This window comes from Arachis stenosperma, chromosome 7 (assembly GCF_014773155.1).
Source record: "Arachis stenosperma cultivar V10309 chromosome 7, arast.V10309.gnm1.PFL2, whole genome shotgun sequence".
NCBI lineage: Eukaryota > Viridiplantae > Streptophyta > Magnoliopsida > Fabales > Fabaceae > Arachis > Arachis stenosperma.
In genome coordinates, this window is record NC_080383.1 from 9,839,519 (window position 1) to 9,855,594 (window position 16,076).

At 36.6% G+C, this 16,076-nt stretch overlaps 1 protein-coding gene across 1 annotated transcript; it reads right to left on the bottom strand.

Moving 5' to 3' along the window:
• Nucleotides 1-614: 614 nt before the first annotated feature.
• LOC130939368 (bidirectional sugar transporter N3-like) lies at nucleotides 615-7,338 on the bottom strand. The gene is made up of 5 exons (XM_057867478.1): nucleotides 7,242-7,338; nucleotides 6,870-6,931; nucleotides 6,659-6,778; nucleotides 6,511-6,577; nucleotides 615-700 (listed from the first exon to the last, which is right to left on the bottom strand). The coding sequence occupies exons 1-5, from the start codon at nucleotides 7,336-7,338 to the stop codon at nucleotides 615-617; spliced, it is 432 nt and encodes a 143-aa protein (XP_057723461.1).
• Nucleotides 7,339-16,076: the final 8,738 nt, after the last annotated feature.

Here is a 16,076-nt window from a genome sequence, read left to right on the forward strand (position 1 = left end):
GCCTAGGAATTCTCATCACACACACGGTACTTAAATGAAACTTAAACCGTACCTCTTGTAGCCAAATCAATTGAGCCTCTTCTATGGAAGTCTCCACCAACCCTTAGCCCTAAGCCTCACCAAAGCTCCTCAAGCAACACCAATCTCCCAATTGTGCACCAAAACCATCAAATGCACTAACATAACCAATATCACATACATACATCAACCTAGGGCTCATAAAAATCACAAATCACAAGGGTTTGAGCACTTCTTACCTCAGCCCATATGAAGTAGGGATAGAACCCACTTAGAATCCATGTTGGAGTATCCCTAAACACCCAAAATCACAAGATTTCAACACTAACTTCCCAAAAACGTGTAACAGTGGGGAATTTCGAAAACTGGGCAGAGATGAATAGAATACTCACCACAAAACTTAGATAGAAATGTAGAGGATGAGAAGAGCGACGCGTGGCCGCAAACGGCTCGTCAATCGGAGCTCCGTAGCTCAAGTTATGGTGGTTTGAAGATCAAAGAGAGTTAGGTTTTCTCTCTTCTCTTCCCTCTTCTCAATTTCAGCGCCCCAACCCTCTTTTAGGGTAAAAATGAGCTGAAATGCTCATAACTAATGTTTATATATGTTGGGTCTTCGTGCAAGTTGTTGTGTTCGAGAGATGAGTGCTATGATGTTTAGTCATGGTGACCTTGGATTTAGATCAAGATTTGTAATGATCGATTTCAGAGGAATCGTTTGGAAACATTTAAATTGAAATGTTGATGCAGTACTGAGATTGGTTTGAGGGAACCCGTGACGGGTGGTAAACTCCAATTTTTAGGGAGGTGCTGTTGAAAATTCTCCCAAGAATTTGAAGGAGTGTTGGTTATATTTTTTAAAAATGATTTTTGATCTGAGTAACTTCAACAAAAGAGATGTGCCTCGAAAGCTTTTATAGATTATTAAAGGAAAGCGGATTCATAAGAGTTTGTCAGCTTGTTAGTACAAACTCATTGGGTTCTGAAAACGAAGAAAGCTTTGATTGATTATAGTGATGTGGGATGATGGCTATGATTAACGATGATAGCAATATTATTGATGAGATTTAATAGGGTGTGAGTTCATGAGACGATAAGAGTAAGGAACGAGGCTGTTGGTCGGTGTTGAACGAATGGCCGAGACCCTCGAAGATAGAGAAATCAGAGCGCGGCAACGGAAGCGCGTAGAGTAAAAAGACCTTGGAACTGTTATGCGTTGGATATAAAGGCACACTACGTGCGCGTACTCGTAGGGATGGATGGAATTTTCGAGGGCGAAAATTTATGTTAGGGGGGTAGAATGTAATACCCGGTTTAACCGAAATTGGTTAAATAATAAGTTAAATAGGAGCGAATATGGTTGGAAGATTTGGCAATTGGAATTTGATGATTTAAATATGATATTTGGATTCAGTGAATTTTTCCGAGTCAGAAAACATAGTTTTCTGCGTAAAAGCGCGCAGTGGAATTTTGACCGGAAGTACTGGCTGAGATCTGCCTGGTACTGCAGCTGAGAAAGTTGATTATGAGTAAATAAGATTAAGAAATGAGGAATTATAATTAGGGGAGGCAGAAATATTTGAAGTGCGATTTAGAGCGCTAATGTTAAAGGTTTTGGTCCAAAATTGGGCCAACGGACAAAAATAAGTGAACTGGGCCTAAGTGGGCCCAAGACCCAACATATATAAACATTAGTTATGAGCATTTCAGCTCATTTTGCCCTAAAGAAGGGGTGTTGGGCGCTGAAATTGGGAGAGAGAAGAGAAGAGAGAAAACCTAACTCTCTTTGATCTTCAAATCACCATAACTTGAGCTACGGAGCTCCGATTGACGAGCCGTTTGCGGCCACGCGTCGCTCTTCTCATCCTCTACAATTCTATCTAAGTTTTGTGGTGAGTATTCCATTCATCTCTGCCCAGTTTTCGAAATTCCCTACTGTTACACGTTTTTGGGAAGTTAGTGTTGAAATCTTGTGATTTTGGGTGTTTAGGGATACTCCAACATGGATTCTAAGTGGGTTCTATCCCTACTTCATATGAGCTGAGGTAAGAAGTGCTCAAACCCTTGTGATTTATCATCTTTATGAGCCCTAGGTTGATGTATGTATGTGATATTGGTTATGTTAGTGTATTTGGTGATTTTGATGCACAATTGGGAGGTTGGTATTACTTGTGGAGCTTTGGTGAGGCTTGGAGCTAAGGGTTGGTGGAGACTTCCAAAGAAGAGGCTCAATTGATTTGGCTACAAGAGGTACGGTTTAAGTTTCATTTAAGTACCGTGTGGTGTGATGAGAATTCCTAGGCTAGATGCCCCTAGGATTAAGTTTGGATTGTGTAAATGGTTGGTGCTAATATGCATAGTTGGTATGTAATGTGAATTGATGATTGGGTTGAGAATTGTGTGGACTTGTATGCTTGGTGTATTGAAAATTTGATATATTGGGTAATGAGTATTGATTTGTGATTTAAGCATTTAAATTGTGAAATTGGGCCGGAGGCCGTATATCTGGGCCGGAGGCCGTATATTTTGGGCCGGAGGCCGGAAGAAGGTAAGGAAGGTAAGTTGATGTGTGCATTGTATGATGACACAAGTGATTGGATGAATTTCAAATAATGAATATATGAATGATTGGGTTGGTTATTGAATAATGAGGTTTGAGGAGTTGAAGTGTGGAAATTGGTAATTTTGGGTGAAATAGTATAGATGAGGTATGTTTGATTTTGGTTGAGATATATTATGTGGTCATATATGTGAGTATGATTATTGATGCCTTGATGGTATGATAATGCATGAGAGATATGTATGTTGTGATATATGCTTGAGGAATGATTAAGGTTGATTTGTGGGTGAAACCACGTGATAGTGATTATGATATTGACTATGTATAATGGTGGTTGATTGGAAATAGTATTGTTGGAAATTGAGATGAGGAAGGATGTATGACATGTTGATATGTTTGTAATTTAGCCATTTGTTTGAAATGGGTAAAGATGGTTATATGGCGGTTTGTGAATTGTGGCAAGGTGTTAATGTATGAGTTGAGGAGGCTTGATGTTGATTTTGGTATATTTTGATTGGTTTCAAAAAGGGTTGAAATTGGCATGTTTTGGTTGATTTTGAAAAGAGTTGAAAATGGCTTGTTTTGAAAATGGCACTTTGTGGTTTATACGAAAACATGGTTTTTGGGCATACTTTGACGAGACATAACTTGGACTACGGATCTTTGTTTTGTGCCAAATCTGTTTAGAAATGAAATTGGATCCGGGATGTCCATGCCGTTCGAAGAACGGGTGAAAAACGATTTAAAATGAGGAAGTTATGTCCGTCGGAAGATTGGGGGTTGAATCTGTGAATTCTGCAGTTTTTAACTTAGAAAATTTTTAGCAGGATAACCCCTTGCGCGTGGGCGCACTTGGCGCGTACGCGCCGATCTTCCAGAAAACGCCATCCACGCGTGCGCGTGATGTGCGCGGGCGCGTCGATAGTGCTGCACCCAATGCCCAGCCATTTTCCAGAGAGTTGTGCCAGAACTGTGCCAGCTTTGTGCCTGGGGCACGAGAGTATCCACGCGTACGCGTGGTTGACGCGTGCGCGTCGATTTGGTAACTTTTTAATCCACGCGTTAGCGTGCATGACGCTTGCGCGTCGATGAGTTTTTAAGGACATCCACGCGTGCGCGTGGAGTGCGCGTACGCGTGGCATTGTTTTCATGCCAAAGTTGATATTTGAGTTTTAAAAGCCAAATCTCATACTTCTAAGCCTCCGATCTCACCACTTATATCCTAAATCGTTATGATATGCCTAGCTATTAGAAAAGGGCTAGTGAATGAGGTAACTTGCGAGTGAAGCAAGGGGAAAATGAATAATCAATGAGGATCATTGATGATTATGTAAGATGTGGAGGATGGTGGTGGAAGTGCTTGTTATGCCATTGGCCGAAGGGCCGTAATTGTTTATGAATTGGCTGGTTCTGGATTGAACCGTGAGCCGGAATAGCTGTGTATGCTATGAATATTGGCTGGTTATGGATTTAACCGTGAGCCGGATGGCTGATATGGATGTTGATCCATGGATGAGAATTCATGCATGTTTATGTTGAATTATTGATAATTGTGATTTGCACTTCCACTATCTGAGATGCGAGTTTCCCTGGGTAGTAGCAGTGGCTAGTCCACTTGCTCCGGGTATGAGACGAAAAATGATGTTTATGATAAATGAGTTAATTATGGAGTTTTGAATGAATGTAACTCTGATACCTGGGTAGTAGTAAGGGTTGGGGTTCGTCCCACTTGCTCCAGGTTAATGTTTGAGATTTGATAACAATGAGGATTGATAATATGAATTGAGATTGAATGAATATATGCTTGAGATACCTGGGCAGTAGCAAGGGTTGTGGTTCGTCCCGCTTGCTCTGGGTTAATGCTTGAGATACCTGGGCAGTAGCAAGGGTTGTGGTTTGTCCCACTTGCTCCAGGTCAGAGATTGTGACGCCTGGGTAGTAGCCGCAGTAGTGGTTGTTCCACTGGCTCCAGGTTGAGCTGTTAAACACCCGCCTGGGTAGTAGCCGCAGTAGTGGTTGTTCCACTGGCTCTGGGCTGAGCGGGTAGTAGCAAGGGGGTTGTAGCTCAAACCTACTTGCTCCGCAAGGGGTGTTTCTGTCCATGGTTAGCTACCAGGACGTGTCGGGTTGGCTATATAACCGACAGATGATATCATCAGCCATAGGGCAGGCATACATCATTTGCATATGTTTGAATTGTTTGGGTTTGCCTATTTGTTTTGGATTTCTATATCATATATGCTATGTTACCTGATTACATGCTACTTGTTCTACTTGTACCTTATTTGTGTATTACTTGTCTGTATTGCTTGTGTTTGTACAACTGAGAGATCCCTCATGATGGTGTTGGTGGATGTTGGGGGCTGTTCTTGATGAGATGAATTGATAATGCGATTGCATAATGATGACGATTTTCGAATGAAATCATTTGAGCCCCCTGGGTAGACGCAGTGATGTGATTTCACTAGCTCCAGGCGAGGGTATGATGTATTGATATAGAGTTGCTGAGGCAGAACAACTGGTGATGGTTTTGCTTATGATTCTGAGTCTGATTCGTGGAAGAATCAGCGAGTTGGAAAACATGTGTAACATGAACTAGATTTAGTATCCCCTTACGACAGGTGCCTATTTATTGATTAGTGAGAATCTAGGCTGGATACTTGGTGAAAAGGAGTTTAGGATGCTTAGTGAGTTTTTATTGCAGTGCATTGTATTTATTTGGCACTTTTACCGTACTGGGAACCCATGGGCCCGGGGTTCTCATTCCGTATATATCTCTTGTTTTTCAGATACAGGTCCAAGTGCTCAGAAGTGAGCTGTGGTACGTCTGAGAGACGGCGAAGATCTTTATTTTCTCTACTTTGTGTTTTGCTTAGAATCTCTCCATCTTCGTTTTGAAAAGATTATATTATGTATTGAACTCTTTTGGAACTTGCCTATAGAGGCTCTTATGTTTCCTTTGGGAGAGATTAGGATGTACTGTTGTCAACTACTTTCATATTGTACCCTAGCCGGCCTAAACTTCGCGGGTCGCGACTAGTGGCTATTTACTTATGTTATATATATCTATCTGTTATCTATCTCTTAATCTCCTTTATGCCTTATCTGTATATCGCTTTCGGCTTCACGTTTTATCTTTTCGTTGTCGAAACGTGAGTGATACGTCTTCGCGATTTTATTTCTACTCTTTTCAGGCTTCTTGATTAATACTCCTTTCAAAATTACCTATATTTATATATTAAAAATCCACCTGAGAGTCGTACCACCGTAATATCATTGACTTATGACTCGAGCATAAGGATTTGGATATTAGGGTGTTACAAAAATCACAAGAGAAAAGTCATAAAAACCTTGATTGAATGTAAAAATAAAATAAAATAGTAGACACACACCTTGGCGACCTTTTCTTGATTGTCCTTCCCTTCTGCAGCTATTATCCCAAAGATGAGCTTCATATCTTCCAGTCCATCTATGTCTATTTATTTATTTCTTTCATCAATTAATATATTGGAATATACAAGGCAGGAATTTCCAAATTAAACACAATAATGAAATTGAAACCTTGTTATGCCACGGTATATTGAAGTTCTCTCGCCAAAGGTATCTAGAGTTCTTCCATTAGAAGGTGGGGCTTCAATAATGCTGTTATTGTCACAGCTGGTTGTTGATGAATCCTTATTACTACCACTTCCCATGGACAATGTGAGTGCTTGCAGATTATTATTTGTTTGAAACTGCTGCACACAATATAAAGTGGAGCACTAAGATGCATCAGTGGCCAAAATAACAATAAAAGAAAGCACTTGATATTAAGAACAATGAAGATTCTTAATTAACTACTTTTTTTAACATTTGCACAAAAAAATTTCATCAAATAACTAGAAAATCAATTACCTGTGTCCCAAATAGTAAGCTTTTTATATGGTATATAGCAGCATTTCTGTATATGGCATATAGCAGCATCTGAAGTACCCCAAGTGCAAAATCCAACACCTTTGGTAGCTGACAATTAATTACTCAATTAATAAGTCAAGTCACTTTCAAATTCTTTTATATTCAAACTGATAAAGTTGGTGTACTTACGGCAATACATATATCACTGAGAAATAAACCATATGCAAACCACATAACCGCACTTAATGTGAGGAAAAATGACAAATTGAATGGCATAAATTGAACACTCTTTGTTCTTATAACATGTGCCTGCATCACCTACAATAATAACTAATCACAAAGCTAATAACAAGTATGATATTAAGAAATTAATGAAATTAAATGATAATTAATCACTGACCACAATGCTTAGAGGTGCTGCAAAAACAGTGACCGAAATGGAGAAACAAATCCATCCAAGAACTTGAACTCAGAGAATACCATTTACTGCAAAATGTGTCACAAACAGGATCACCCCGAATATTAGGTGGGTGGTGTACTGTCACTCAACGACTTGCACTCTACCACACCTCTCAATGCAAGTTGGTGAGCCACTACCGCAATCCATAATCTTTTCTTTTCTACTTTAAACGGATGGAAAATGAAAATCATTTTCAATATTCATTCGTCAAGAAGACTCCAATTACAAAATAATAATAGCTTTGAATAGAGAAAACAGAGCAATCATGAATTAACAAAACACAAAGAAACTACTATTCTTAATTAATAAGACCTTTAATTTCTTGTCCGCCCTCATCGCCACCCTCATTTATATACCACCTGGGTTTCACTTGTCTTCTCCCTTCTCCACATACTCCTGAATCCTCCATTTTTTTCTCTTCTACAAATTCATTGAATCAAAATCAGGTTCTTCTTTCTTTCTAGTTGAACAACAACCACGTACTTGAACCATTAATTTAGTCCTTACTCATATTCTTTCTTTCTTTCTTGACCAAAATCCATTGGCCTATAAGGCTATAAATCATAGTACAATTGCTACACATTTTCTAGGAAAGAGCCATTTCTTTTCCCTCTAAACAGTTTCCATTGGTGGGGTATGTATGCTACCTATTAATTAATGACGTGTTTTAATGTTCAAGATCTGAGAGAAGAAGAACACATTACCCTGCATTCTCTCTACTAACATCTGAATCTAAATATGGATCTTGTAATGAGAAGACACATGATTTATGTGTCATTGTCAGAATCAGAATCTATTTATAATAACTGAGAAGCCATAACCAAGTTACCTTCATGTTTGTTGTTGCCAGAACAGATTTCAAGTTGTGGTTGGCTTTTCCCAAGTCTATATTTCTGCAATGACCAGAAAAACAAAGAAAATATGTTGGTAAAAGAAAAGAAGTCCATGATATTTGAAATGAGTGAAAGCAAGAATAAAGGGAAATGCCTGTAAATGGCTCTTGAGATGAATTTGCAAATATTATAGCTATGAAAGCAAACCTACAAAATTTTCAAAAAGAGAGAAGCAGAAAAAAAGAAGTGAACGTAATTGGAAGCATGGCGAAAAACTTAGCGCTAACTCAATTGAACTGAAATATAGCCCAACAAAAAGAGAATTTCAATTCCAAACTCAATAAAGAAATAAAGACCATACCTCTGCCAAGATGGTAGGGTGAGCATTGTGTATGCGAGTTTGATCTTATTGGCAACTCCCGAAAGGGATTTAAAATTTGCAGCTGCCTTCCTTACGGCCAAGGATTCGACAGGGTGCTGCCAAGCCCATTCAAACTGCAATCCCCCAATCAAAAGGTGTTAAAATCTGGCTATAATCCCCCTTTTTTTTTTCTTCATGTATCAATATAATATACCCTATTCATATAAAATTACTCATATGTCATATATTTAAATGTCCTAATATTTGTAACAGAATCCAATTTAGGACATTTGCATTATTTCATAACGAGCTATTTATTTTATTTTATTTGGGTAAATCAGCACTTAGTGGGATAAGGCTTTGTTGTTGTTGTTTGTTGTTGGGTAAATCAGAAGGTATATTATAGCTCTATCCTATTCTAACACTTTTCTCTTTTCCTTCACTCCTTAACTTCTCCTTTCTAGCTTCTCCTTTCTCTTTCATTAATCCTTCCACAATTATTTTTTATTTTAAATTCTTGGATTTCCAGCATACTTTCATATTCAGCAGAATCTAATTTTCTGTTTTCAAATCTTCAAGTGAAATATTTTCAGTTAGTACATTAACCAATGATCTTAATAACAGCCATCACAATGCCATGAATATCCAACAGAATGTTCATAACTGCCACCTAAATTCGTCAAGAGCACTAACTGATTTTGGTATATCATTAGCAAAATCATTATCTTAATAAACAACAAAAGGCTTGGCGCTGAGCAAATCAAACCAAATCACGTTTGAGAAACAAAATTCTCAGCAACCAAAGTCCATCAAGATCTAAAAGAGAATAGCATTCTCACCCCCTTAACACTGGTATGCAACAATAACTAGCTCCAAAACAGTGGAGAATAGAAAGGGAGATGAACAATGAAGAAGAATATGCAAACAAGAGTGTATACATAACATACCTTCCGGAGGTGGAGGACAAAAATCAGCTGAAGAAAGCTTCATTTTCAGCAAAATTTCAAAACTAGAAAAAATCAAGCCAATCCCACACAGTCAATTACTAAAAACAAAAGCTCTTTAAGTAGACCAATTAAGTAGGAGCAAAATCCTCACAAGAAGAACCTCAGACCACAGAAAAATCCTTTTCTTCTCTCCCTTCCCGCTGCAAAATCTCATTCTTCTTACCTTTATAATTACCTTTATATCCATTAAGCAAGGCTAATAACAATTCATTCTTCCCTAAAATCCTTTTACTATTTGCTAAATAATAATACAAATTTCTAATTACCTGTATATCACGAAATTTAGCTTCTTCAACAATCAATTTGGATGTTATTTCCGTTACAATGTTTGTACTTCTCCTCATATTTCTTGCTTAACAACTCTGCCTATAAAATAGCAGCAACTGAGAGTTTATTCTTCAAATTTCTTAAAATTAAAATTAAATGACATATTTAACGACAAAAGGAACCTACCTCACATTTATCTACAGATAGCCTTTCTGTAATCTAATTGAGTTACATGAAATTCCTGAAACATTAAGGAAAAGAAAAACAAGGTCACATTTCTCACTATTTTTGCATAAGTAGCTACTTCTTCCAATTTAGAATACGAAGGAGTGGAGCAGAACTCAGCGCGAGAGAACGAAGAACAAGGTGGAGCAGAGCAAACCTCGGCGCGAGCAGAAGAACATGGTGGAGCAAAGCAGAACTCGATGCGAGGAGAAGAACACGGCGGAGCAGAAGAACACGGCGGAGCAGAGAGAAACGCGCATGTGTTGTGAAATTGGGGAAATTGTGTTACGGATGGGATTAGGGATTTAGGGTTATTCATGATTTTGATTCTGAACGCCATCCAAGCGTTCGTCTGGGAGAGATCGGAGACCAACGCGCCTCCGCAATCAACCATGAAACTCACACGCGCCGCCCGAGCAAGCCTCCATGGAGCTGGCGCATCCACTCGAAAGAACCTTCCAGGACAATGGCAAGAGAAAGGAACGCAGAACGCGAGTCAACGTCGTCAAATTGGGGAAATTGAGCTAGGATTGGGGTTAGAATTTTGATTCTAAAATAGTAGGATTTGAGTTCTGTTTCTAAGTGATAGACTAATAGGAGGGAGGAGGTGATGAATCAATTATTGCTTGTGTTTTTTTCCTGTTTTTGGTTTCGGGGAAAATTAAAATATTTGGAGGGAATTAAAATTTGGATGAAAAAAATTTAAGCAACGCTTTCCACCAGTTTGTTTATTACAATATTAATTTATTGGCATGCAATATTAAATGATGTAGAACTAAATCGAAGAATCGAACCGAAATAACCGAAAACCGAAATAACCGAAAACCGAAAAAATCGAAAAAAGTGATGTGTTGCTGTTTTTTTGCGGTTCGGTTCGGTTTTCGGTTCTCACTATCAAAATCCTAATCGAACCGAACCGAACCGGTGTTATTAAAAAAACCCTAATATAAAAGTAGCCTTCCTCCCCAATTCATCCTAATCTAGCCGCAGCCACCCCTCCCCTATCAGGAATCCTAACTCCTCGAGCTCTCTCTCAGTCTCTCTAGCGCAGTGTCTCAGCGCCGGACCTCCTCCTTCTTCTCCGCCATCGACGTCGCCGAACAGCACCATCGCGGCGGTGCGGTCCTTTCCTCTCCCTCTCCCTTCCTCGTCGGCTCGTAGCACTCCTCTCTGTCCCTCATCCTCGACGGCTCCACACACCACCTCTCCAGTAGCCGTCTCCTCCACGAACCAACAGCCATCGTCGTCCTCAACGAACCGCAGCAGAACGCACCAGACGCAGTCGAAGCCGATGCAGTTCGTCGCCCTCTCTCGTTTGTCGTTGAAGTCGTGTCGGTGTCCAGTCTCTTCTTCTCTGTCATTGAAGCAGTGTTGTCCTTCCATCTCAGGTTTTTTTTTTGTTCTGATTCTATTTATTTTTTAAATTCTGTTTTAGTCTTCTTATGGATTCAGATTTTGTTTTTTAATTCTGAACTTTTTGTTCTATTTTGATTTGGGGTAATTCAGGTTTAGGGTTGGTTCTGAATTTTTGTTTATTCAATGTTAATGCAGGAAATGGGAAGGTGAAAGACGAAGAATTTGTGGAATTAGTGCACCAAATAAAAATTGTGGAATTAATTTGGTTGTGTTTCTGATTCTATTTGGTTGTATATCTTGATTCAGTTTAGAATTGGTGCACCATTTTTTCAAAATTTTTGGAATTAGTTTGGTTGTGTATCTTGATTTTCTTGATTCAGTTCAGGTTGATTTATTTTGTTAGGTATTGTTGCTGGTTAAATTATTGATTTATTTTGGTAATTTGATTCATTGTTGCTGATTTTGTTCTGTTTGTTGAAGTGTTTGCTGACTTGGTTATTCATTGATGGATTGCTGGCTTGCTGCTGGTTGTTGTTAACTTGTTAATCAATAAATCAATAATTTCAGTTTTATTGTTCTATATATTTGTTGTTTGATTGTTGATTGTTGTTCATTGCTGATTGTTGTTCATTATTTTGTTGTTATTTTTTGAAATTGCTAGTAATTACTTTGCTGTTCATTGTTCATGGTTGATTGTTATTCATTGTTCATTGTTGATTGCTGGTTGTTGTTTATTGTTCATTACTGTTTTTTTAATTATTTGTTCATTACTAATTGTTTAAAATTGTTAGTAATTAGGTTGATGAAGGTAGCTATTTTGTAAAATAGGTCAATGTTGTTCTTTTTCCCCCTTATAATATTTGAAAAAAAGCTACTTTCTGTTTCAGGTTGGGGAGATTATTAGTAAATTTGAGAAGAAGGGATTTTACTTGAAAGGTAACTTCTTTTGTTTTTGTTACTACTTAACATATGAGCTAACAATTCAGCTTAGAAACTCCACAAATTGCTAGTAATTACAAAGCCTTTCTTTAATGGATTGGTCTAATACATTATCTCTAGTTCTATTGTTGCCATGGTTTGGGAGGGTAAAGGTGTTGTTGCAACTGGCCAAAAGTTGATTGGAGCAACAAACCCCTTGGCATCTGAGCCTAGAACTATTCATGGTGGTCTTGCATCGAATGTGCTTTCTATAGATCTTGCCATTCATGGTAACTATTTACTTAAACTCATCTCAATCTAACAGCATAGTTTCGAATGTGCTTTCCATAGATCTTGATCGTAGGTCTCTTAAGTAAATTTTAGGTTGACAAGTACAATGGTTAATCTTTTTTTTTTTGAAATAATTGTTCAAATTAATCATAAAATCAAGTGCACTTTAAATAAAGGTTGTAGTGGTCTATGTGTGTGGATCTTTTCTGATTGGAGTATTGGACATGTCAGTAGTAAAATTTTAACATTGTTTGATAAGGTAGTCCCTAGTCCCTAAGAGATGATGGTGAAGATTCACTTGTGACCTGATCAAGTGCTTTTACCAATTATTATTGTTTTTATTATGTAATTGACTTTTGATTTCAGGTAGGTTTGCTTGAAGAAGTTTCATTGTTTTTTGGTGTCGTTGGAGAGGACACCAAGACTTGGCTATCTGTTGCTGGAAATTTATTTTTATTTTTTGTTGTGTTGACTATTGAACCTTTAAACTTCTTTAATTGTCGTATTTTAATTTCTTTTGTTGTTGAATTTCATTGAATCGAGACTTTTGTTAGTTATGGTGTACATGTATTCTATAATTTCAATGTTATGACTTTGCATAATAGTATGTGGTTATTTTTTGATTTGATTGAAAAAACCGAACAAACCGAACCAAACCAAACCGATTAAAATCAGTTTGGTTTGGTTCGGATGATTTTGACAAAAAACCGAACCAAACTGAACCGCAGTTTAATTAAACGATCGGATCGGATGGTTTTTCCTTAAAAAACCGAACCAAATCGCACCGCGAACACCCCTAGATAGCGGTTTTAATTAAGACACTTATTATTAAAAGACACCAATTGCGCGAAGTAAGACCAAAACTTGATTAAAATTTTTTTTCACTTAAATAAAATAATAATTTATGTGTAAAAAAATTTTAATCATAAAAACATAAATTAATTTATTATTTGTGTAAAATTATACAAAATATTCAATAAATTTATTCATTAAATTATTTTAATAATTTTATCAAATTAATTTAATTTTACTAAATATCAAATTAATGTATAGTTTTTATAAATTAAAATATAAATTTATAATTTCTTAAAATTTTTTATTGAATATCAAATTAATGTATAGTTTTCATATTAATCTTTAATAACAACGAAGTAGGGTAATTAAATCAGAACTTAGTCTTCCTATCAAATATCAGAGACTGGTACTAAAATTTCTGTCTCTGTCTCTAAAATTTCAGTATTTCAGTACCTTCAAAAAGTAGAGACATAGGGGACTGAAATTTTTAGAGATGGAGACTGAAACTTTAATAACATTTTATACCTAAAATACTTTCATTTCAATTAATTAATTTCAATTTTACCCTTTGTGCAAATTAAATTAGAGTTTCATTCTTGTTTCAATTCCTATCTCCCATTTTGCACCAAAGAGAATATTGAGATTTATTTCAATCCCTGTCTCTTAGTCTCTGTCTCTCAGTCTTAATCTTTCCGTCTCTATCTCTCCACCAAACGCTACCTAGTAGACTAGCTTTTTTAGTGCAAACTGCTCATGAAGAAAACTTGAGAACCAGTTTTTCTGTATGAATAATTTTGTTGCCAAAATTTACAAGTAAAACCAATACTGTTTATACCCTGACCCAACACTAAGGCCCAGAACTATATGAGATAAAAAGGTCTAATCCATAGATTGGCCTCCCCACACAACCGACCTCCTTACAAGAGGTCGGATTCGACATGGACTCCACTTCAAGGAAGTCGGGAACGAGGGTTAGCTGGCAGATAACACTTATTCAAATAAGTAACTGTCTCTAAAATCTCTCAACCCACTTATGGTTTCCGCTTGCTCTATGTATGTCATTGTCTCTATAGAGTTATGTGAAATATGTTAGGAAGCTTATCACCTATTCCATCATACAAATCTGGAACTTTTTCGTTCTAACTTATTTAATCATTCAGATTTAATATAAAAAAATATTAACGGTCAAGATTGAGGTGAAAAACATGTTGTGGGTGTGTAATTTGAGTGGTTTATAGGTGGTCTTTAACTGATAGTTCTCTTATTCAATTCCCCTCTGATGAAATTGACACTTGTAGAAAGATTCTTAAGACTTTTTTTCTAAGTCCAGCCATAGCTAAATAAATTTGCGAGCCAAAACAGCGTATCACGTAATCTTTTTTTTAAACGGGTCTTGAAACTTTTACAATATTAGTAATAACATATATTGTTTGACTCAAATAAAATATTAATATAAAAGACTGTGAAATCGCGTGAAATTAAAATATACTAATTTAAATATATATATATATATATATATATATATATATATATATATATATATATATATATATATATCTTCATTTAATTTTTGAATAATCTCTAAAAATAACGTAAATATAACAATTAGAATAAGATTAGGACAATGCTGAAATTTGAACTTAAAATTTCATATGTTTTATCTAAATTTTTCATTATAAAAGTATTATTAGTATTTTATTTAAATTTAAATAAAAAATATTTACATATTTGCTTACGTTAATTTGTGGATAAGTTACTCTTACTTATGTGTCATCATCACAACATTGATCAAGAAAAATTTTAAAAGTTTATTAATTGATGTACTGTAAAAGTCAAAACTCATAATAAATGTATAGCATGAATATACTACATTATAATGTATGAGTAGTTGTTGTATATTGATACTGTATAATGTATTGGGATAAATTTACAATTAAAATTTTTACACTCTAAATTGATTTCTTAACACAAAAAACCCTCCTTTTGTTCCTCAGGTTCAACATGCATTTCTAAAAAAAAGCAGACACATAGCCATTAGTGACCCAAACCTTATTTTTTGGCCTTCGTTCTATACTCTCCAACACGTTATTCAACCCCAGGACTTAGGCACATAACCACTGACCCAACCCTCTTCATTTTCTATTCTTCACTTCAACCACAGGTTCATTCTGTTATCTGTGGTTGCGGCAGCTATCACTGGAACTCTGTGGTTGCGGGTGTCATCACTGGAACTCTGTTTCCAGTGGCCGGGCTCTGGCGTCGACTTAAGTAACGCCGAAGGATAACTTCTGTGTGCTTGCATGTTGTGAATTTTGTGAACCTAGTAGGTTTACATCTAATCGTGAACAAGCTGTTGCAGGTGGAAGGGGTTTACCATCCCCATTTCTCAACCGGCTACGAATCACGTGCGGGTGTTTAATTAAGATTGTCTCCCTCAAGAAGTTCAGTTCTTTACTCATTGGATTTCAAGCTTCGGTTGTCATCAAGGTATCTCTGTTTCAATTTTTTTTTTAATAACGGATGTTGGTTTAATTTTAATAGAAGTCTCTGTCTTTTAAACATTTCTCTGTTTATGGTGTTAGGTTTAGGTTCTGGAATTAGGATTTTAATTCACATTTGTCAGTTGTAAGTTGTGGCTAGGTTTGGGGCATTGAAATTAAAATATTATACTGGACTCTTAAATAGTTGGCTTAGGTTAAGTAGCCTTGGTTCCGGTGACTGTAGTTTTTTTTAAGTAGTTTAAGTTAGCTTTATGTAGTTGCTGCCATTGGTTCTGTTTATTCACATTTTGGTTCACCAACCTAGATTTTGGCAAGGGTAAAATTATGTCCAAAAATGAGGATGATGTCAAGAATGATTCTGATAATGATTTGGGTGATGATTTCGATTATCAACCGAATGCAGAAGATGATGCTGAAGACGACGATATGGATTTGCTGGATTATACTAGTAAGAGTGAAGAAGTTTGTGGTGTAAAAAGAATAGCGGATTTAATGGTGGAGGATATTTGGAACCTGAAGTTTATGACAGATGATGAGGCTTTCCAATTTTATAATGCTTATGCTTGTTGGCATGGATTTGTAATGAGGAAGAA